The 23,039-nt window shown below is 64.1% G+C and overlaps 1 protein-coding gene across 1 annotated transcript; it reads left to right on the forward strand.

Annotated features, from left to right (window-relative positions):
* Positions 1-3,370: 3,370 nt before the first annotated feature.
* On the forward strand, positions 3,371-18,375 carry RNF212 (ring finger protein 212; the record flags this gene model as incomplete). The annotated part of the gene is made up of 13 exons (XM_084881506.1): positions 3,371-3,483; positions 4,309-4,370; positions 8,779-8,853; positions 10,306-10,362; positions 11,264-11,322; positions 12,290-12,342; positions 12,434-12,497; positions 13,392-13,437; positions 14,400-14,460; positions 15,029-15,101; positions 16,763-17,252; positions 17,313-17,480; positions 18,199-18,375. The coding sequence occupies exons 1-13, from the start codon at positions 3,375-3,377 to the stop codon at positions 18,373-18,375; spliced, it is 1,494 nt and encodes a 497-aa protein (XP_084737632.1). The 5' UTR covers positions 3,371-3,374.
* Positions 18,376-23,039: the final 4,664 nt, after the last annotated feature.

Raw genomic sequence — 23,039 nt, forward strand, 5'->3', positions numbered from 1 at the left:
CGCACATGGAACATGGCAGGCATTGGCCATGGCAAGATGGTGGAGCAGGTGACTGGGGTGGGGCCCTGGTCACTGTCATCGGGGTGAGCCTCTGGTGGTTATTGAAAATTCTTTGCTCCCATGTGCTGTGGTCCTGCCCGGCACTCCCACCCACTGCCGGTGCCCTGTGCTGGCCCTGATTGCTCAGTGCTGTCAGCCAGTGTGAGTGGCGGCTGCAGGCCCTGATCAACCCTGAGGAATTCTCCCCCTCCCCCTGCTCCTGAGGGGTAATCAGGGCAGCAGCGGCTTGCACCCACAGCTGGCGCTGACCCCAATCGCTCCACACTGTCAGCGGGTGTGGGGCCGGCGCCATCAGTGTGTGGGAGCGGCGGCTACAGGAGCAGGGCTTCCAGCAGACAGGGGACCTGAGGCCCTGGTGGGAAGGGCTGGGTGGGGCTGCGGAAGATGGGCCAAGACTTGCCTCTGTGGCCACCACAGCCTCGCAGCCCACAGTTCCTTTCAAGGTGCAGGAATTCATGCACTGGGCCTCTGGTTTTGTTATAATGTTGATAAGAAAAATGTTTCATTATATGTCACTTTGTTTAAAGTTACAATTTCCAAGAACCTGTCAACGACATCACATGACTCCAGTGGTCAGAGGTTGAGGTTATAGAATTCTAACACTGATAAGAGGCTGCTTTGAAACGTGGCTCCTGGGTTTGATGGGTAAGTGCACCGTCAGTTCTTAGTTCAAATGGCGTATGCCAGCACTGCCCAACAGAAATGAAGTCTCAGCCACAAGGCAAAGCCGAAGTTTTCTGCTTGTCACATAACGAAGGTTTTAAAAAACCATCAAAATTAACCCCAGTGACACATACTTAGCCCATTATATCAAAAATGGGCCAGCAGCCAAAACCTGTTTGGCTCAGTGGATAGAGGGTCAGCCTGCGGACTGAAAGGTCCCAGGTTCAATTCTGGTCAAGGGCATGTATCTTGGTTGAGGGCACATCACTGGTAGGACCCGATGTTTCTCTATCATCGATGTTTCTAGCTCTCCCTCTACTTTCCTTTCTGTAGAAAATCAATAATTTTTTTTTTAAATGGGCTAGCTGTGGTGGCTCAGTAGATTGAGCATTGTTCCATGGACCAAGAGGTCCCAGGTTCGATTCCCAGTCAGGACACAGCCTGGGTTGGGCTCCATCCCCAGTGTGGGGCATGCAGGGGGCAGCAAATTAATGAATCTCTCTCATCACTGATATTTCCATCTCTCCCTCTTCCTTCCTCTCTGAAATCAATTAAAAAAAAAAGTATATTTTTTAAAATGTTACCACTGCTGGTGGGTGTGGCGAAGTGGTTGAGCACAGACCCCTGCACCACCAGGTCTTGGATTCCCCAACAGGGCACATGCCTGTGTTGCGCTCCACCCCCAGCAGGGGGCGTGCAGGAGGCAGCCCATCAATGTTGCTGTTTCTGTCTCTCCCTCTCCCTTTCTCTCTCTCTAAAACCAATACAAATGTGTTTTTAATGTTACCACTTACGTAGAAATAGCACAGATTGTTACTGCACTCCTTTTCCCACATGAGGGCTTGGGAACGTGGGTATTATTTTATATTATTTTGCACTAGGCACACACCTCAGCTTGGACTAGGCACATCTCAGGTCATGGCCATGTCCCAGGAGTCACAGCCACATCTCAGGAATCACATCCCCATCCCAGGGGTCACAGCCATGTCACAGGGTCAAACCCCATCCCAGGGGTCACAGCCATGTCACAGGGTCAAACCCCATCCCAGGGGTCACAGGGTCAAACCCCATCCCAGGGGTCACAGCCATGTCACAGGGTCAAACCCCATCCCAGGGGTCACAGCCATGTCACAGGGTCAAACCCCATCCCAGGGGTCACAGCCATGTCACAGGGTCAAACCCCATCCCAGGGGTCACAGCCATGTCACAGGGTCAAACCCCATCCCAGGGGTCACAGCCATGTCACAGGGTCAAACCCCATCCCAGGGGTCACAGCCACGTCAAAGGGTCAAACCCCATCCCAGGGGTCACAGCCACGTCAAAGGGTCAAACCCCATTCCAGGGGTCACAGCCACGTCACAGGGTCAAACCCCATCCCAGAAGTCACAGCCACGTCAAAGGGTCAAACCCCATCCCAGGGGTCACAGCCATGTCACAGGGTCAAACCCCATCCCAGGGGTCACAGCCACGTCACAGGGTCAAACCCCATCCCAGGGGTCACAGCCACGTCAAAGGGTCAAACCCCATCCCAGGGGTCACAGCCATGTCACAGGGTCAAACCCCATTCCAGGGGTCACAGCCACGTAACAGGGTCAAACCCCATCCCAGGGGTCACAGCCATGTCACAGGGTCAAACCCCATCCCAGGGGTCACAGCCACGTTACAGGGGTCACAGCCACATCTCAGGGGTCAGAGCCCCGTCCCAGAGGTCAGAGCCACGCCTCAGGGGTCACAGCCCCGTCCCAGGGCTCACAGCCACAGTAGGACGGCCCACGCTGAGCGCAGAGCCATCCTGAACCTGCCCCAGACACCGCTCTCCTGCGCAGCAGCCACCGCCCAGGGCCTCTGAGAGGCGTGAACAGCTCGGGCCCCGCAGGCCGGCGGCCCCCACCGCTGCGGAGAGAATGGCCGCACGTGGGGCAGCACCCAGCCCGGCCGGGCCCTCCGCGTGCGCGAGGAGGCGCGGCCCACTGCCCACGGCGCACCTGGCTCTCAGGTCCCCCCCAGCGCCCCCTCCTCCCTGCAACTCCCACAGCGCCCCGCCTCCCTGTCCTCCAGCGCCCGGCCTCCCATCACCTTCCGGAACCCCTGGCCACCCCGTGTCCCCGCCGGCCTGCCTGGCCCCGAGGACCCACCCTTGCACTCACAGTTACTGACAGAGGCAGAGGCGGGGCCCCCTGGTCCCCCCTGGGCCTCACCTGCCCCTGCGGCCACGCTGACACCATACCTTTGCGAAGGCCCGGCCTGCGGCCCACTGCCCTCAGGACAGTCCCGCGCCGGGAGGAGGTCCCGGTCCTCGGCGCTTGTTGCTCCCTCAGAAGCGGCCGGAGTAGGGGAGACAGCACCCCCCACCCCCCGCGCGCCCTCAGGCTGGGGGTCTCGCTGGGGTTTTGACGGGAGCACCGGCCGCTGGTGCGCATGTGCGAGGCTGTGGGCGCAGGCGCAGAGCTGCCTTGAGTGCAGGCCCGGACTTCCGGCCAGCCCAGGCCGCTGTGGCCTCACCTGTGGGCCGCGTGGGCGTGGGCGTGCGCGTCGGCGTGGCGTGTGCGTCTGCGTGGCGTGTGCGTCGGCGTGGCGTGTGCGTCGGCGTAGCGTGTGCGTCGGCGTGGCCTGTGCGTCGGCGTGGCGTGGTGGCGGCGGCGGCCGCACGCATGGCCAGCTGGGTGTTCTGTAACGGCTGCTTCCAGCCGCCCGGCCGGGCCTCGCGCTTCAGCCTCACCAGCTGTGGCCACGTGTACTGCGAGGGCTGCCTGAGCAGAGGTGGGCGCGCCGGGGGCCCGGGGCGGGGCTGTGGGGAGCAGGCCTCGGGGGCGCGGCGGGGCCTAAGGGGGGCGGCGGGGGCTCGGTGGGGCCGTTGGGGCGTGGCCATGGGGGGCAGGTCGGGAGTGGCGCGGCCAGTACATGGTGGGGCCAGTGGCAGGGACATGGGGATGTCAGCGCTGCGGGGGCATGAAGGGACTGGGGTGGGCGTTCCCCTCCACTCCCCACCCCCCACCCCCGGACGGAGGGAAGGGGCGGTGAGCTGCGCTCCGTGGGGGGAACGGGTGGAGACGCTGAAGCCGGTCACAACTCTTAGCCCGTAGGAACCCCGCAGAAGGAATGGGGGACACCCCGTAGGGCGGCAGAGCCCGCGGTGCTGGGACCCACTTCCCAGCTGGGTCAGGGGACTCCGGCGGCAGCGGGTTTTGGGTGCGGGCTGCCGCCTGGGCCCCGCCGCTGGGGGAGGAAGCGAGGCTGCGGGGAGCGGGGCGGGGCCTGCGGGAGGAAAGGCTGGCGCTGGCGCCGCCCGCCACGCGGTGGAGCTGGGATTCCAGCGGAGCCCCAGGAGCAGGTGCTGCGGGCTCTGGGTTTGGGGCAGAGGCTGGGGAGGCAGTCTGTCCCCTCAGGGTCGCTGTTTGGGGGCATCTTTGGAAAACAGGGAAGAAAAGGATTGCTAGTTGTATAAATCTTCCAACTCCATCCAGTCTCACCCACTGTCTGAAGGTGAAAAAAATGTAAGGGCCAAAATCCTGCCTGTTAGTCTGTATTCATGTGTAAAAGCACTGCCGACCAGGATAATACAGCATCTGCTCTTTTTTCATATAGGTAAAAAGGACGAATGCTTGATTTGTAAGCTTCCTTGTCAAACAGTTTTACTTTCGAAACATGTAAGTTGAAAACTGCAGCATGTACTCTGAATATTTGTTTTAAAATATTTTATTGACTTTTTACAGAGAGAAAGGAAGAAGAGGGATAGAGAATCAAAAACATAGATGAGAGAGGAACATCCATCAGCTGCCTCCTACACACCCCTCACTGGGGATGTTCCCACAACCAAGGTACATACCCTTGACCGGAATGGAACCTGGGACCCCTCAGTCCGCAGGTTGACGCTCTATCCACTGAGCCACGCTGGTTTTGGCTACTCTGAATATTGATCACCGTGTTTCCCTTCCCATTTGAGATTCAATTTTTAGTCACTTGTGGTGTCTAAAATTTCGTTCATTTTGTCAGTTAACTGGAAGGTCTTACAGAATCTCTAAGTATCGTTAGGATTTGGTTTGGGAGACTTCATACAGCCTTCTTAGTTGTAGGTTGGCCTATTGGTCATTTGCTGTGCAATGTGCCTGGGAATGAAAATGTGTTGCATGGATTTCTTCAGTGCAATACAAGCTCCTTAAGGTGATGGAGCCCTGGCCGGTGTGCTCAATGTTTAGCGTGTCAGCCCATGCACCAAAGGTTGTGAGTTCAAATCCCAGTGGAGAGCACATACGTGGGTTGCAGGTTCAATTTCCAGCCCCAGTCAGGACATGGGAATTGAACCAATTGATCTCTCTCACATCAACGTTTCTCTCCCTCTCTCTCTCTCTCTCTCTTCCCCTCTCTTATTCTTCCCCCTTCCTCCCTCCCTTCCACTCCCTCTAAAAATCAATAGAAAAAAATACCTCAGGTGAGGAGTAACAACAACAAAAGGTGATCGAGTTTGGTTTTTCACAGCTGTTGTATCTAGTTAAGAGGATTGGAGAAAAGTAGGTTTTAAATGGATTGCTGTTGCAGTAGGCTTAAAACAGTGTCTTTTGTTCTCTTTGTAAAATACATGAATTTAACTTGTTCGCTTTAAATTCAGTTACACATAATTGTCCTCTTTACACTTAGGCTCCCCAGATGTGTATTTGATCTGATGTTTTAACCTATAACAATTACACATTATGCAAATGATACAAAAGATCCCAGTGGAGGAGGGGGAAGCCCCAGACACTGTTGCCCAAAGGCAGCAGCAGGAGTGGAGCGTCCGGGCTGTGTGCGCTACTCGGGTTTATTCTTATGAAAATGGTGTTTTCTTAGGCGACAGGTTGTGGGCACACCCACACTCTGTAAAGGTGACTGCATAGCCCTTTAAATATGTTTTTATTGTTTTTTATTTTATTTTTATTTTTAGAGAGAGGAAGGGAGAGAAAGAGAGAAACATCAATGGGCTGCCTCCTACACGCCCCCTTCTGGCATGAACCCGCAAACCCAGGCACGTGACCTCTTGGTTCCTGTGTTAATGCCCAACCACTGAGCACACCGGCCGAGCACAATCCAGTCTTGTCTATGAACTTGCACCTGCTGGCCTCCTATGTGCACCTGGTAACTCTCGGCTCAGCTGTGGGTCTGTCCACAGTCCCTCTGTGTTTGTCTCCCCTGCTCAGCCTGGACTCGTGCTGTGTGGAGCACAGACACCGGGGCTCTCCCCTGGCTTCGGGGTCAATGGAGTGTTTCCGTGCGGTGCTGTGTGCGGCGTGGGTTTTTTGCTAAGTTTTTATCATGAACGGTGTTGAGCTTTACCTAACAGCTTTTTTTTTACTAAATGGTGTTGAGCCTATAATTTGGTTTTCCTACTTTATTTTGTCAGTGTGGCGAATTGCATTTGTTTTTTGAGCTTGAAACCCACACTAGCTCCCGGAATAGGTCCGGCCTGGTGCAGGGCAGCTGGTGCGTGGTCTGGATGAGCTGGACGCCATGCACCCGTGTCCACGTGGCCCTCTCTCCCAGGCCCTCTCCAGGCTTCGGGCGGCGAGCCTCGTGGAAGCAGCTGGGCCTCGCCCGCTCCTCTCGCGATGGGCTTATTCGTAAAACGTGGTGGCATTCTCGGGTGAAACTGCCTGCACCGGGGAGGGATGTGGGGAAGGTTCTCACAGGGACTGCACTTGTGTGCAGACATGTGACCGCTCAGCGTGCCTCCCTCTCCTCAGGCGACCCAAGCGAGCGTTCACCAGGAGCGCGGCCCTTCATCTCAGAGTCTGAACGTCCTGCCCCACCGGGTTCAGGCCTCGGGGTCTTAGTGTCGGAAGGTCTGCAGTGAAACGCGTTTTTTCATTTTAATGGTGGTGGTTGTGCCTTCTCTCCTTTTCTTGAATAGTCTTGTCCAGTGCTTGTTGACCTTTATTCGTATTTTCAAAGAACTAACGCTTGTTTCTGTGTATCTTTATTGTACACCTGTTGTTTGCCCTTTTGTGTTCTCTCTTCTCATTGCTTCTGTTCGCTCTGTAAGATGGTGCTCATATCACTCCACACCTGTCTTCCTCCTGTTGCCACCCCAGGCCGGCCCTCCGTCTGTGCTCATCCTTGCCTGAACAAGACAATTCACATTTCTCCTCAATTATTCCTGTGACCATGGGTATGTTGGTTAATTTAGAAATATTGGGGTTGTAGTTACCATTTCTACTAGCCTTCACTGATGCAGGAAGTACACACCGTAAAAGGGCACAGCTCAGCGAATTCTGCACAATCTGAGCAACTCGCCCGGATCAGGGATGCCTGAGCACACACACACAGCTGCCTTTAAAGTCGGACAGGCTCCCACCCTCCCGTCCTCCGGGAGGGCCTGGATGCTCTGACTCCACTTCCTCCTTCCCACAGTTTCTAATGCTGCCCAAGCACCTTTTTCTCTACCAGAGATGTACAGCCCACAGACATCGCTGCCCAGATCGCCACCGAAGCCCAGGTTCCCACGCCCCGCTTCCTCCGGCTCCCCCGCTGCCAGTCTCCCTGACGCCCCTGAGGGTCACTTTCTGCCCTGGGGAATTCCTTTTGTCCATCCTTCATTGAGGCCATTGGTGACGGCTCTCCCGAGGGCCCCTGGTTGCCTGCATTGTGATGCATATTGCACTGGTTAGCCTGCTTTCCTGGGCATGAATGCTTCCTGTGTCTGGATGACAAGCTCCGTTTGCTGTGGCTTTTCACGGGTTGGCTGTCCTGTGGTATCCTGCTGAGCTTCAGGGAGACCCAAAACCTGTGCAGGGGCTGTTATCAGAGTGGAGGTACTCAGCCTCTGCTCCCTACACCCAATCCCCCTCAGGGTCCCTGTCCACGTAGAGTGAAGCCACACCTGCCTGTCCACACAGGATCCTGTCCACGGTGTCTTCACTGTGTGATAATCTGTGTGTAACTTCTCCCTATTCCTGAGCACAGGCTGCCACGCTCTGTGGGCGCTCCCCATTTTCTGTGGCCTGGCCCCCAGGTCCTCAGAAGGCATGCTCTCTCCTGGGTCCGGAACCAGGCTCTGAGGTGTGGGGCGAGGCCAGGGTGGCAGGCTGAGTTGGTGCAGAGCAGGGCTCACGGGCACCTGGAGTCCCTGCCCCGCCTGAGGTCCACCTGCGTGTGACTTGCAAGGGTCGGTCCAGGGACCCAGCTGTCCAGACACCCTGTGTGGCCTCTCCCTCCAAGGTCTGGCGGCGGCTCAGGGCCAGGCACAGCCTTCCAGGACATTTTCTAGCTTCAAGTCCATCAGGTGTCCTCCCTGCACTTAGCTTCACTTGGCTTTGGTGGGGCCTGGGCACGCCGGGTGCTGAGGAGGACGTGCTCACACCGATCTGGGCCCGGGCCACGATGCCGGGGCCACGGGGCCGGGGCCACGATGCCGGGGCCACGATGCCGGGGCCGGGCCACGATGCCGGGGCCGGGCCACGATGCCGGGGCCGGGCCACGATGCCGGGGCCGGGCCACGATGCCGGGGCCGGGCCACGATGCCGGGGCCGGGCCCCGGGGCCGGGGCCGGGCCGGGCCGCAAGGGGACGGCTCCGGCATCTGCTGGGTCTGCTGTCCTCATCCGGGCTGTTTGTCCCCGCCTGTCCCTGTCCCTGTCCCTCTCAGGGTGTCCTCCCACGCCTCTGCCCCCGATGGCTGTCGCTGTGGGCCGCTGTGGGTGCTGGGGGGCAGGGGTGGGGTATGGGGGGTTACTCTGGAGTGGGCAGCACCGCTTCTGAACCCGCTTTCCTCCAGTTCATGTTGCTTCTTGAAGGACTGACTGCTGGAGGCTCCTCAGCACTCCCTCCCTGACGCAGTGTTTCCTCTGTGCTTGGCTTCCCCTCCGCCCTGAGCCCTCCCCAGAGGCCTGGGCTCCTTCTGACAGGGAGGGACCTGCGGCCCAGAGGGCTCCACCGCTGCCCTCACCCACAGCCCCCGGAGCCCCGTGCCTGCTGGCGACAGCGAGGGAAGCGCTGGTCCCGAGGCTCACTCTGGCCTCCATTTGCCTCTGCATCACGCCCTGAGCGTGTGCCAGGGCAGCGAGCAGCTGGAGTCTTTCTCTTCCAGACGGACCCAGGGATCCAGGCTCTGTTCGTGGGCATAGACGGCCTGTGCAAGAAGTACTCCAAGGAGACCTCCCAGGTGCGTGGGCGCCTTCTCCTCGGGCACACGTGCCCGTCACCATGGGAACCCGTTTCCCGAGGACCCAGGGCCAGTGATCTCGCTGGGATCCTTTTTATTTTTGTCCAAACGATTTTGGACCCGGGGTGACAGGTCCTTTGGTCAGGACGCCCGGCTGATGGCAGGCATCTGGGTCATGGCGCTGTGGCTGCAGTATCTGACCCTGAGCCTCTTGGCTGCAGGCGTGCTCCCCAGCCCCAGCCTCTGAGGTTGAGTCAGTCCCCAACCTGGTTCCGATGCCAGTCTGACCTCCTGGTCCATCAGGCTGTCCAAGGAGCTGTCCGGAGAGCAGCCCTCTCCGCCCGCCCATCCTGCCTCCCCTCTGATAGCAGTGCTGCCCTCCCCACCCCTCCCTGAAGAGGCCGAGCAGCAGGCTGAGCGACCACACTCAGGCCTGGCCATTCTCAGCCGCTGGCTTGTGCTCTTGGAGACAGACATGTCAGCCCCAGGACTGCCCTTGCCCTGGGGGCTGCTCTCGGACACAGTGCCCACAGGGTCAGGGCTGTGCCCCTCCACCCTGCAGACTCCTGGGGGCCTGGATGCCCCAGCACACGGCCTGGGCACAAGGCAACCGCCAAGCAGGGACATGGACCGACTTCGTTGCACATCCCCAGGGGCCTCTCGGGCCAGGTCCCCGGGACCCAGAAGCTACGGTGATGGTGAGCTGGGACACCCTCCCCATAGCACTCAGACCTGCAGGCAGAGCCTCGGGCAGCCTCAGGAGGAATCAGGGTGCCTCCATTTGGGGGATGGGGGTGGGGCCCACACCCTGCCCAGGTGGAGAGAGGCCCCGCCCAGGTGGAGAGAGGCCATGGAAGCAGCCAGGCCTCTGGGCGTCATGTCTGTCCCAGTGCCACCTGGGATTCCAGAGTCTAGACACCAGGGATGGCAGCTCACTTGCTGTTACTTTACATTCGTCTCAGTATTAACTCAGTGAGGGAACATCGACAGGTAAAACCCACCTGAGCAGAGCTCTTAGGGGTCCTCAGTAACTTGAAGGTGAGCCTGGGACACCACCCCCCCCCCCCTCGTGTCCATCAACCTGCTCCACCTCCGAAGTGCAGGAGCCGGAGGGGCTTTCCCGCTCGGTGTCTGATACTGTCACTGACGGGACAGTGCTTCCTCCCCGGTCAAACGGCTGGCAGCGCTGGGACCACCTCCAGACCACGTGCACTCCGCGTGCAAGGGAGCTCCCAGCCCGGCACAGCTCCCGCCCACCTGGCCCTCTCCACGTGCATGGCGGAGGGGGGGGGTGGTAGAGAGAGACGGTGCCCGGTGTGAGCGTGCCCCTGCACTCGGCGTGTGGCGGGGTGACGGTCGTGCAGACACAGGCGGCCCGGCCAGCAGGCAGCAGCGGTGTGGGAAGCACGGCGTGGCTGTCACTGCAGCAGCCGACCCGTGTCATCTTCCCAGATTGCAGAATTTCAAGAGAAACACAGAAAGAGGCTGTCGGCCTTCTACAGAGAAAAGGTAAACCCCATCTCCACCTCATGTGACCAACCCCACGTCTCAGCGGGGAGTGCTGGGGGTGGGCATCTGTCCCGTGGACCCTCAGCCCCTTGCACGGTTCCTGCCTGCCCAGCGATGCTCAGGGCCAGTGGTCACCATGGTTCACTTCTGACCATGGTGCCCCCCCTCACCTCGCACTTTTCCATGAAGCGACTCTGATGAGCGCTTACTTGGGAGGCTCGAAACGCCTGCTCATTTCCCCGACACACACCCTCCTTCCCTGATGTGAGCTACGTGAAGGCAGGGTCACTCCGAAAGGAAGCTTCATTCAAGGCAGCGTTAGCTGGTTGGGACAGGCCTCCTGGAGGGACAGGGACCAGCAGAGGGCAAAGGGGCAAGGTCAGCTTCCTGTGCTGAGGCCACGCCCACAGGACACACCCCAGGGCTGCTGCCTCACCTGACTGCTGCCTCACCTGGCCGGGAGTGATGTCTGGGCCTCAGAGCAGCTTAGACAATTCTCTATTGGTCATTTTTTTTAAAAAAATTGAAGATTATGGAATGAGTACGGCCTAGCTTTGAAGCCACGGGTCCTACAGCCACACCCTCGAGTGTGGAAGCAAGCTGGTGTCCATCCCATGGCCGTGACCTCTCTGTGTGCCAAGGGCAGGTGTGAGCCGTCACTGCCCTGAGGCCTGGCCCTCCAGTGCTGGTGTCTCCTGCTGGCAGCCCTCCTGACATGTCCCAGGCCAGGCCTTGGTGGGTCTGCCAGAGGGTACGTGTCACTGCCCAGCCCCGGCGCCTGTGGGTAGAATCCGCACCTGGCCACCACCATCTGCCCCTGCAGCTCCTCCCAGCTCAGGTGTAAGAACTGAGGGCCGGTTCTTTGCACTGTCACTTGTAACCGAGTCCCTGCGTGTCTCAGATCAACAGGCTGGAGGAGTCCCTCAGGAAGGCCATGCTGCGGGTGGAGCAGCTACAAAGGTAGGTCTCCACCCACACCCACACCCTCCACCCTCCCCCACGCCCCAGAGCCCAGCCAGGCGTCTGCGCTGCCTCCCAGGCCACGGCCCTCACCAGGCCCTGCTCCCCAGAAACTGCCGGGCAGAGGGGCGGTGGGCCGTCTGGGGACAGAGGAGAGCACACAGCAGAGAGGAGTGGCTTCCCAGGGACATCCTGTCCTCTGGCTCATGGAGGGTGAGCACAGGCTGCCGTCCGTGCACGGTGTAGGGGTCGGGGAGGGCAGTGCTGTGGGACGGCTGAACACTCAGAAGCCCCGTGTGCGACACGTTCCCGTGAAGGCAAGGGCGGGGCCTGCTGTCGGCCGGCTGTGTGTGCAGGTGCCCGCCCGGTTCCCCGGGCCACAGTGGAGCTGGGCACGCTGTCCCACTTGGCCTCTGCCCACATGCCGCTCTCGTGGGCTGCTTTCCGAGGGTGCACCCAGCCCTCGCTGGGACAGGCCCCCCGGGGTGCTGCTTGGAACAAGACGGGGTGCAGGGGCGCACAGGGCCCTCGTATTTGTCCCCTTTGTACAACCTGCTTTCCCTCTGGGCAACCATCTCGTCATTCTGGAACGTCCCAGCCATCCCTTCCTGGCTGTGGCCCTCTGAGTCCCAGCAGTGTTGTCTGTGCCTCCTGCCTGCAGGCTGGCCCTCCCTGAAAGGCACCTGACGCCTGCGGGCGTCCTTCAGGCTCCAGCCCTTCTGCTCTCGCCTCTCCCTCGAGCTCATGTCCCTGCTCTGTTCAGCCGTCGGGCCATCTGGTCACTGTGTCTGCCGGCTGCCTGTGTCCGCCCCCGAACCCTCGCGAGGCCAGGCCTGCCTCCCGGCTGGCGCTCACAGCAGAGCGTTCCTGCCTGGCGGTCCCTGCAGCGTCCTCTGGGCCTGGGGTTGGGGAGGGACTGAGGGGGAACAGCTCTTATGGTTTACCAACTCCTTCCCCATCTGTTCAGCATGAGGCCGTCCCAGCGCACAGCCCTCAGCGCGATGCCGAGTCCGGTTTCTAGTAAGTGGCGGCCCACTGCGTGGCGAGCCGAGGACACGCCAGGGCAGAGCCCAGGGCAGGCGCGCCCTCACCCTGCGGTGTTTTGTCACAGCTTCCTCAGCAGAGCCCCGTGGACAACTCCCCAGGCCACCCGGCTCCTCCGCCTCCTCCGAGAGGTGTGTGCGCAGGGCTGGGAGCTGGGGGGACGGGGGCCTGGGGCCTGGGTCAGCGGCCACACACAGGAGCTGCAGGTCCTTCTTTGCCTTCCCACACTCTTCCTGCTGCCTCCACCCTCCAGGTCCCCAAGTTCTGACGCTCAGCACAGGCCCCAGGAGCTCGCCCGCAGCGGCTCTTACTCACCGCCAAGGCCTGGGGGCTGGCCCAGCCCTGTCCCTATGGCCTAGCAGCAGGTGGAGGAGTGGTCCTGTGACTTGGGTGGGCCTCTCCTCTCCACTGGGGTCAGGATGCCCAGGGCGGCTCAGAAACAAATCTGCCACAGGGGACACCCCTGGCGGCCGGTCCCTGAGAGCATCCCTCCTCCACCTGCTTTTCCTTGAAATGCCGGGAGCTGGGTCCACACGCAGCACAGGAGGCCCTGGCGGCATCTCCGAGCTGCCCGTGCCTGTGTCTCCCGGGCAGCCGGGCTCTGGCACTCAGCCAGAAAGTGACTCAGCGATCAATTCCCTCCTCCTATCCCTCTCCCTCCCTCCCTCCCTGCCCTTTCTCCTATGGGGAAGCCAGGGCATGCTTCTCTGTCAGTCTTGAGCAGTAAGCAAAAGAGCTGGCCCTGCGAGCGCTGATTGAGTGCAGTGGGCCCAGCAGGAGTGGACCAGAGGCAGACGAGATGCCGCACCTCCGGGGTGCCTGGAGGACCGGGAGGAGCAGACATGGCAGAGGAGGCCGTCAGGCGGGGCCTCCCCAGAGCTCAGAGCCCTCCCTCCCCGTGGGCTGAGTTGGTCTGACAGAAGCTGAGCGGGAGGTGACTGAGGGCCAGCGTGAGGAGGAGCATGGAGACGGGTGTCCTGGGCATCGTCGGGGTTCAGGCAGTAACTGTCCGCTGTCGTTCACAGAGCAGAGCCCATGGAGGTAGACCTCACGCCCTCCCCGCTGAGAAGGGTGAGTCGTCTGGTCCCGTGTGTCATGTTGCCTGCACCTTCAGCGCCTCCTGCTTCTCAATGCTAACAACCGTGGCCACCCCGTCCTTCCCGACCGTGGCCATTTCTTCCCGACCGTGGCTGCTCCTTCCCGACTGTGGCCGCTCCTTCCCGACCATGGCCGCTCCTTCCCGACCGTGGCCGCTCAGTCCTGACCATGGCCACTCCTTCCCGACCGTGGCCACTCCTTCCCGACCGTGGCCGCTCCTTCCCTACCATGGCCGCTCCTTCCCGACCGTGGCCGCTCAGTCCTGACCGTGGCCATTCCTTCCCGACCGTGGCCGCTCCTTCCCGACCGTGGCCGCTCAGTCCTGACCATGGCTGCTCCTTTCCAACCATGACCACTCCTTCCCGACCGTGGCCGCTCCTTCCCAACCGTGGCCGCTCCTTCCAGACCGTGGCTGCTCCTTCTGACTGTGGCTGCTCCTTCCAGACCGTGGCCGCTCCTTCCCAACCATGCTGCCACAGGAGGCAGGGCCACACTGGCATGGGACACATGGTGGGCTGCCTCCATCTGGGCAAGTGGTGGGAGGCGGCTGAGTGAATCCAGGACCTGACAACCTGTCGGTGAGGAGGTGGTCAGCTTCACCGAGAGAGAAACATGGGTGGTGCTGGCATGTGCCTGGCACGCGGGCCCTGCCCGGGTAGTACCAGGCCCCGTCATCAGCACCTGCGTTTCCAGGTGACAGTTTTGCACCAAAAATGAGGATTTACTCGGGATTTTAAAATGTCTAACTTTTTCTCTGTTCTGAAATTATTAGAAGCACCTAGCAAGCCCCTTGTCCCCTCACTGCTGTAGTGCCAGGGGCACTGGGGGGCCAGGGGGACACCCTGTCTCGCGGGCTCCGTCCCAGCAGCCCCGGCCAGGCGGGACGCAGGCTGGCGAGGGGCTCTCGTGACCCACTGTCCTCTTCCCATCCTTAGCCCGAGCCAGCTGGCCCCACCAGAGTGTCCCTGATCAGTCCTCCCCAGGACGGACGCATGGGTGAGTCCCTCCCTCACCCAGACTGAGGGTGTGTGATCGCACCCTCCAGGCCATGCCCGAGGGCCGCCGTCAGCGTGTCCGTCCATCCCCCCGCCCCTGCCCCCGCGCCTCACAGCATCCGGCGCCTGCTCCGCCTCTCCTGGTGGCGCAGGGAGACGAGGCTCCCACGCCCGCGCTGACCCCCTCCTGGGTGCCAGGTGTTCGGAGGCAGGTCTGCCCGGCCGCATCCAATAGCCTTGCTTCCTGCACGAAAGCCTCAGGCCATGGCTCGGGCCCTGGGTCAGCGGCACTCTGGCTGTCTCTGCTGGGCTGAGGCCCCGGGGGCCCCTCCATCTGCCCTAAGCGCCACTTGAGGGGTTCCGCCTCCATGCCACGCGCCTTAGCAGACCCTGCGCCCACGGCTCAGCCCGAGCCCCCAGAGCCCAAGGAGAGCCGGACGCCGGGCCACCAGAGGGCGGGCCCCCCGGCCTGGGGCACTGCGCTCGGACACACAGTGGTGACCTGCTGGGGCCTCGAGTCCCTCAGCACTGTTGACTACGGTTACCCACAAGCCCCTACATGCCCACAGGCAGCATCTCCCACCTCGGCCCTCAGCAGCTCAGCCTGACGCCAGGTCACACCAGCGGGTCCCAGGCGCTCAGGTAGGTCCCGGCAGCTCCCGAAGGACGTTCTGGGGGGATGAGGGGTGAGAAAGGAGGGCTCGGTGCGGCCTTCCAGCCCGCTGTGCGCTGGGGGCCATGCCGTGTGGACCACGTATGGTTCGCTTTTCTCAAGTTAAAATGCGCTCAGCTGTTCCTGTTGTAGCAGCTCCCAGGCGCCCTGCATGGCTGCAGTGTCTCCTCTCGGGGTTCGCAGGCGGGCGGGGAGCCAATGGCACATCTGCGTCCCGACAGCAGCTGACAGAGGCAGGAGCCGGTTGGGCCTGTGGGCTGCTGTTTGCCACCCCGTGAACAGAGCATAACCCACGGCCCAGCCCATTGCCTGAGACATGGGCTGCATCTGCGCAGGGCTCTGCCCCTCACCCCTCCCAGAGCTCCTTGGTTCCCCATGCCAAAGGCCACGTGCATACCTGACGGCCTGCCACCACCCAGCCGTGGCCTTCGCATCCTCCCCAGCCCAGAGCCACCCTTGTGCCCACGGCCCCCATGCATGAGGCAACCCACCCTCTGCCTGAGAGCAGCCCCCATGCAGGCCTGGGCCAGCCCCCCACCCGCCCAGGGACCTGTCCCCCCTCACCCACCCACTGCCTGGGACCTGTCCCCCCTCACCCACCCACTGCCTGGGACCCATCCCCCCTCACCCACCCACTGCCTGGGACCCATCCCCCCTCACCCACCCACTGCCTGGGACCCATCCCCCCTCACCCACCCACTGCCTGGGACCTGTCCCCCCTCACCCACCCACTGCCTGGGACCCATCCCCCCTCACCCCGCCCACTGCCTGGGACCCATCCCCCCTCACCCCGCCCACTGCCTGGGACCCATCCCCCCTCACCCCGCCCACTGCCTGGGACCCATCCCCCCTCACCCCGCCACTGCCTGGGACCCATCCCCCCTCACCCCATCTACTGCCTGGGACCCATCCCCCCTCACCCCGCCCACTGCCTGGGACCCATCCCCCCTCACCCCATCTACTGCCTGGGACCCATCCCCCCTCACCCCGCCCACTGCCTGGGACCCATCCCCCCTCACCCCATCTACTGCCTGGGACCCATCCCCCCTCACCCCGCCCACTGCCTGGGACCCATCCCCCCTCACCCCGCCACTGCCTGGGACCTGGCCTCCCCCTCACCCACCCACTGCCTGGGACCCATTCCCCCTCACCCCATCTACTGCCTGGGACCCATCCCCCCTCACCCCGCTCACTGCCTGGGACCCATCCCCCCTCACCCCATCTGCCTGGGACCCATCCCCCCTCACCCCATCTACTGCCTGGGACCCATCCCCCCTCACCCCGCCATTGCCTGGGGACTGGCCCCCCTTACCCGCCCACTGCCTGGGACCCCCCCTCACCCCATCTACTGCCTGGGGACTGGCCCTCGCACAGGGATTGTGACTCCTGATTTGGGGCACCAGCACAGAGGACGGCAGTGGAGGGCCCGCTGAGAGCAGGCGGGCCCTGGTGAGGGGCAGCCACAGGCATCAGAGCCTGTTCTGCTGTCCTGGTGCCACCGCCCAAGTCCAGGGCGTGGCCTCCTGGCCCCGGGTACGTGTGTGTTAATCTACACGTGGCCTTTAAAAGTCAAAGTATCATGTTGCCAAGGTTCTTTGAAGCACCGGTGACTTTGTGACCTTGCTCCTAGGATCCCACCCGTGCTGATGACCGGCTGGGGGTCGTCCCAAAGCCTCGGCCTCCAGGCGGCCGGCAGAGCGGGAGGAGGGGGCTCGGCCCCGGCACCCAGGCCGCCCATCAGCATCTCGGGGCTCCTGCAGAGGCAGCAGTCAGGCAAGGACCACGGCCTTCCCTGGAGCGCGCGTGACCACGTGGGGGTGTGGCAGCACGTGGTCCTCGTGTCTGAGCTTCCCTGGGGCCTCGGAGCTGGCGGTGCTCACAGCGTCTCTGTCTGTGCTCCGCAGGGTCTGCCGGCCTCGGGGGCTTCCCACCCAGGAGGTGACGTCCTCCGTGCCCGCCACGCGCCCACCACAGCTCTCGAGAGGCAGCGGGCGGGCGGTCCGCTCCTCAGGGCAGCGCCCTGGCAGTGCCCCCAAATAAAGCCTGGTTTCCTGGGCCTGGAACTACCTTCCTGGCCCCTGCACCCGGGGCCTTTCCGGGCAGACAGTGCACAGCGGGAGGTGGGGCCGAGCCTGAGGAGCCCCGGCAGAGCGTGCCCTGACCCCCTACCCCCACCGCAGGCTGGCCAGCACATCGGCCTGGTGACTGTCGTCTGTGACGAACGTGACGCTGTGCCCATGGCTGACTCCCCATCGCTCAGTGTGACGCTGTTCCGTGGGAGACAGCGCTCCCCGTCCTGGTCTTCGCGGTTCCTCATCCTGTTTTACTCACAGTCCAAGACCGAGCCCGTGGGGGACAGTCCGCTCACACTGGCGCCTCAGGCCCCAGAGACAGTCCAGCCAGGGCCAGGGCCCACCCAGGACCCGGGTCCCCTCTCCCCACGCCCCTCTCCCACGAGACCCCTCTTGTGCTGCCTTCCCACCAGCCACCCACTCAGGACCCCCCTCCCAGGGCCCTGCCTGGCCACACCATCTTCCCGGGCTGCTCAGCGCCTTCCGGGCCAGGTCTCGCCTTCAGACCCTGCTGTGGGCGGCCGCTGGGTTTAATGAGCCGTGACCACGTGCGGGTCGGGGGCTGCCAGCGTGGTTGAGAGCTTCTCTGTGGCTCCGTGGCCCAAGCAGGGGAATGAGCACTTCCTGCTTGGTGCCCTCAGTGAGCACGTGGCCGCACCCCCTCCCACACCCACAAGGACAGGCCTCAGGGCCCAGGGGCCCAGCCCGCCAAGAGGCCCAAAGCCTCCCTGAGCCTGGAAGACCGGGAGGGGCGGAGGGGGGCCGGTGAGGGCACAGGGCCTGGGAATGGGACTCGCCTGGAGCTGAGTGGATGTGGGGCTCTGCAGCAGGTATGAGTCCGGGGTCCCAGGATGATGGGGCTCCAGGCTGGTGCAGGTGGGGCTGGGGGCTGCCCAAGGACGGCCCACTCCGAGACACTCAGCAGGCAGGGCTGGGTCCTGCAGCCGCCACAGAGCACCCAGGAGCACCTGGGCCACAGCCGTCGCCCTCACAGAGGCCCTTCCGCCCGCCGTGCCTGGGGGAGGCTGTGAGCGAGGCTTTCAGCTGGAGGAGAGGCCCGGAGTTCCTCCATCGCTCTGGGGGCCGCACCGCCGCCCTCGGACCCGTCCTCCTGAGGGAGCCTGGACGCCAGCAGCCTGTGCCCCACAGGACCCACCGGCTCTGCCCCTGAGGCCCCTGCCACACCCTGCAGACACGCCCCGCGCCCGGGACCACACACCACGAGGGCACGTGACCTGTGTGATCTGCAGGCAGGAGCGCCCGCTGCCCGAGCCCGGCACCAGGTCCGCTCAGGTCCACCTGTCACCTCGTCCTCCGTCCCATGGAAGGACCCTCACAGAAATGCCAAGGGTGCGGAGGCTGAGCTCTGCGTCCCGGCGGACAGCCGCTGCACATGCACGCACATGCTCCCACACGCACACATGCAAACACACGTGCGCACACATGCTTGCCCACATTTTTTTCTGAGTCTTGACCACAGACACCAGCCTGTGTCAGGGCAGTGCCTCTGTGGTGGTTGTCTGGCTTCCTCTGGCGTTTCCGTGGGGCGTGGCTGTGTCCTCAGGGGAGGCGAGTGGCGGGTGGGGTCTCCCGTGCCGGGTGGGGGCACCGGGGAGCCCAGGCTCTTCGAGGGGGACTTCCCTGTGGGGGAGAGAGGCAGACGGGTGGTGGGGCGGAGCTCCTGGCTGGGGGCGGGACCTCCGGAGGCCCCTAAATCCACCTCAGAAAACGTGTTTCCTCCCACGCAGAGGCCTCAGCACCCACCTCCCAGTTGCCCCATCGAGGCCCTGCACGGCGGGTGGCCTCAGGAGGATGACGGACATGCGTGGTCACGGCACCAGAGTCCACCCCACGGGGTGGCAAATGCGGCCTCGTGGCGGCGTCAGGGAAGCCGAGGCCCCCAAGCCATGCCCAGTCCCTGCTCCTCATTGCCCTCAGGGTCCAGACGTGGCACAGGCCATGGCTGCCTCTCAGCCCCTCTGGACACACCCCTGCCACGTGCACCACGTGTGATCGGGCGCGTAACAGCTCATCCGGCCTCCTGCAGGGGTGGGCGTGAGCAGGCCCCCGGGCAAGGACCCCGCCCTCCCGCCCACATCCACGGGGCCGGGGGACCCCCGCGGAGGACCACTGCCTGGCCGTGCAGACCTCAGCGGCTTCGCTCCACCCACTGAAGTCCGGGCCTGAACTCGGCGGGAGAACCATCTGCCTCAGGACGTTCCTGAGCCAAGACCCCGGCCAGGAGTTGGGAGCCGGGGAGCGCGGGCGACGTCCTGGGCTGGGGTTTGCTTTCTCCGCGGGGCCCGGGCTGGAGCCCGGCCCGGGCTGGCGGGCAGCTCGGACCCGGCCGCCTCCCTGGCGCCCGAGGCGCACGGAGTGCTCTCCTGGCACTCGCCGCGGGGCTGGGTCCCCACCTCAGGAGAGAGGAGAGCTGGGCCAGCGCAGCTTCTGGAATTCTCCACAGGTCACCCTTCATGGGGACAGTGGACGAGACCCTCAGAGGAGGTGTCGGCGGAGGGCCCCCGGTCGGCTCGGACCCGGCCAGCGCTCAGCCCTCGGGACCCTCTCCTGCTCCTGCCCTGAGGAACCTCCCAGAGTCCCCGGGCTGGGGCACCCCTGGCGGGCGGGGCGGGGCCAAGGCACGGGCTGGAGCCTCCGCCGCCGCCGCGTCCTACGCCGCGGCCGCCTTCCAGGCGCGAAGAGCTCGGATCCGGTCCTTGGAAGCGTTTCCAGATGTTCTTGGCATCGGAAGGAGCCTTCCGTGGACCTGGGAGTGCGGCCGGCGGGCGGCGGGCGGGCGGGCGGGCGGGGGTCCCTCCCACCCCATGGGCACCTCTGTCATCTGCATGTCAGCACGCGGCACCAGGGATGTTTGCTGTTTCCAAAGAAAACAGGCCGGCGGGCGCCTGGCGAGGGGGACACGGGGGTCAGGGCCTCGCCGAGGACGCCTGCCTGGCCCAGCACGCGCCCCCCCCCCAACCAGCCAACCGGACCTCATCCCTCCCAGAGCCCTGGCCTGCGTGTGCGCAGATGAGCACGCCGAGTCCCGCTGTGTACACGCGTGCTCGAACACACGTGTGCACCCAGGTGCGTGCACACCACACACGCCCGCAGCAGCTCCAGATGACCGCCTCCCAAGCCCCGGCCGCCCTGAGACCGCACAGTGGGGCGTGCAGCCTGCTGTCCCTGACCCTCCCGGGAGTCTGTCCCCGCGCGGGGGGTGCCCACGGGACCAGAGCAGCAGCTGGAGGCAGGGCGCCAGCCTTGGGTGGGGGCAGCCGCCGTGGCCTGTGGGAGTGGAGGGAGCTGGGGAGCCGGCCACCACGGTCGGTGATGGCCACGGGGAGTGAGGACCCTCCGAACGGCTGCGGCCACGCAGCCTCGTCAGGCCTCCCGGCTGCCGGCCGCTCCAGCTGGCAGGCGCCGAGCGGTGGCCGCGGCACTGCGCTCCGTGAGCTGTTCAGGAAGCTGGTGTGCTTGCGATGTTAAAAGCTCAGCCAACTTTCAAAACGGGGCTGTTTTTCCAGTGGAAAGTGTAACGTGAGCCCAGAAGCGTTCTCACTCACTCGCCGCGCAGACACCCCGACGCCCCCTCGGCCGTGAGGCCGGCGCCGGCTCCGTGGCCACGCGGGGCCAGCTCCCGCCTTGCCAGCTCGGTCCCGACCACGGCGCCGGCCCAGCCCCCCGCTCGGGCCTGGAAACCCACCCGCCCCCAACACGCGGGGCCGGGCGGGAGCAGGGCCGTGCAGACCCCGTGCAGGATGGCAGGCCACGTGCCGTCTGGGCCCAGAGGGGGCGCCAGGCCGGGAGGAGGCGCCCACAGCAGCGCCCCAGGCTTCGGGCAGACCCCCCGTGGCGCCTGGACCCAGCCCGCAGCCAGGCCGAGCCGTCACTCAAGGCCCCGGCCGGCCAGCTGGGGCCAGCCAAGGCTGCCCAGAGGCACCCTTGTTGCAGCCGACCGGGCCCCTCGGGGAGCCTGGGGCCTGGCAGATATCTGCCTTGTGCTCCAAGGGTGCCCTCAAGGCCATGACCTCTGACCCCAGGCACCCAACATCTGAGCCGAGAGCCAGCGTGGTTGTGGTGGGCTAACAGGGCGCCCAGGCCTGACCGGTCCTCCCACCAGCTGCGCACTGGGCTCGCCGGCCACTGCCGGGCCCCGGGAAGGGCCGTGTCTCCAGCCGCTTCCGCTTAAGCAGCAGAACATGAGACGACGGTTCTGGACTTCGCAGCCAGAGCCCCCAGAGACGGCCCGTGCTTTTGCAGGGCTTTGGGGGTGAACAGACGCACAGTGGTCCCTGAAGACCTCACTGCTGCACGGGGCAGAGCAGAGGTTCCTGGGCCCCCGGGGGCTCGGCCTGCTGTCCCTGACCTCCCGGGAGCCAGTCCTCACTGCCCATGCTGAGCCCGGCCCCAGGAGGACCGACCCGGGGCCGGCACACCCAGCACCTCCGGCGCTCCCTGGGTGTGGGTGCTGAGGCCACGGGAAGTCAGCCCTGCCCTGGGCCCGGTGCTCTCTGCAGAGCCGCCGCCGGCCTCCCCGGCCTCCTGGGGTCCGAGGGGCCTCCCCAGCCCTGTGGCGGGCTCGGCCGAGAAACCGCCAGGGTTTGCTGTGGTCTGAGGCCTGCGCTGGGGGCAGGGACAGGGGCCGGAAGGCTGGTGGAGTCCAGCAGACCCAGCAGCTGGGGGAGTCAGGGAGAGGCTGGTGGGCCAGGGGCACCCCAAACCCAGAGGTGGGCCCCCTCTCGGGCATGGGGCCATGTTGCCCAAGCCTGGTCTTCCCGGGCAGCCCTGTGGTGGTTGGCACAGCGGTTACCCCCCACCCGCCTCGCCACGCAGCACCCGCCCGCCCGCCCAGCCGTCCCGAACAGGCCTCTGCCCCGGGCCCTCCCACTTCCAGGCGGGCTCGGGCAAGGCCAGCCGAGTCCAGCTCACGGACCTGAGTGAGGGTGGCCTGCCCGCTGCTCCTGCCTGGCACCCGAGAAATGCTGTGTCCCCTGGGAGTGCCCATCCCAGGTGGCACCCGCAGAGGCCCAGCCGGGTCGGGGACAGGGTCGGCCTCGGGGGGACTGGCAGGGGGGAGGATCGAGGCACAACAAAGGGACTTCAGGTGTCACCCCTCAGGAGGCACAGCTCAGGCGGCCGCGACTCCCTGAGATGGAGACCTCCCTCCAGGGGCCGTCCCAGGGGACCCTCCTGAGCAGGCCCCTGGGGTCCTCCGTCCCATACGGGGGGAGACGGCACGAAGGGAGGTGTCAGGGGGACAGAAGGGGTCACAAGCCCCACACAGCCACATGCACCCACAGGCACACGCACGAATACAGACACGTGCACTCACGGCATACGTCCCCTCAGCGGCCCGGGTGCCGGGCAGGATGTGGCAGAGGGGACAGCTCCCTGCCGGTCCGTCTGCCGGGCTCTGGGGGCAGCAGGAGCAAGGAGGGCCTGGGCCAGCCCCCTGCCCCCACTCCTTCAGTCTGGGGCTCGGGGGGGGGGCTGCGGGGATGGGGCCTCCTCTGAGGGGAGCAGGGTCTGCCCAGGACCTGCCCTCCCAGTCCAAGCAGTCTCACGGATGGGGGAGGGGGCGCCAAGGGGCTGCTGGAGGTGAAGGGGGGACCTGGGAGGTGGCCAAGGGCTTCCAGGCCCCGGCCCTGGGGACCTGCCACCCCCTGGAGGGGCCCCGAGCGCTGCCCTGGGAGCTGGGTGCAGCCTCCCCTCCCCGGAGCCCCTCCAGGGCTGGGCCTGGCGTCCACGGGCCCTGGCGCGAGGTCTGCGGTGGGTGAGGCTGCTGGCTGGCGCTCCCCCCCCCCCCATTTCCTCTTGGCCCACAGACTCCCG

Source organism: Pipistrellus hanaki (genome assembly GCF_964339955.1).
Source record: "Pipistrellus hanaki genome assembly, chromosome: 1".
NCBI classification, from domain to species: Eukaryota; Metazoa; Chordata; class Mammalia; order Chiroptera; family Vespertilionidae; genus Pipistrellus; species Pipistrellus hanaki.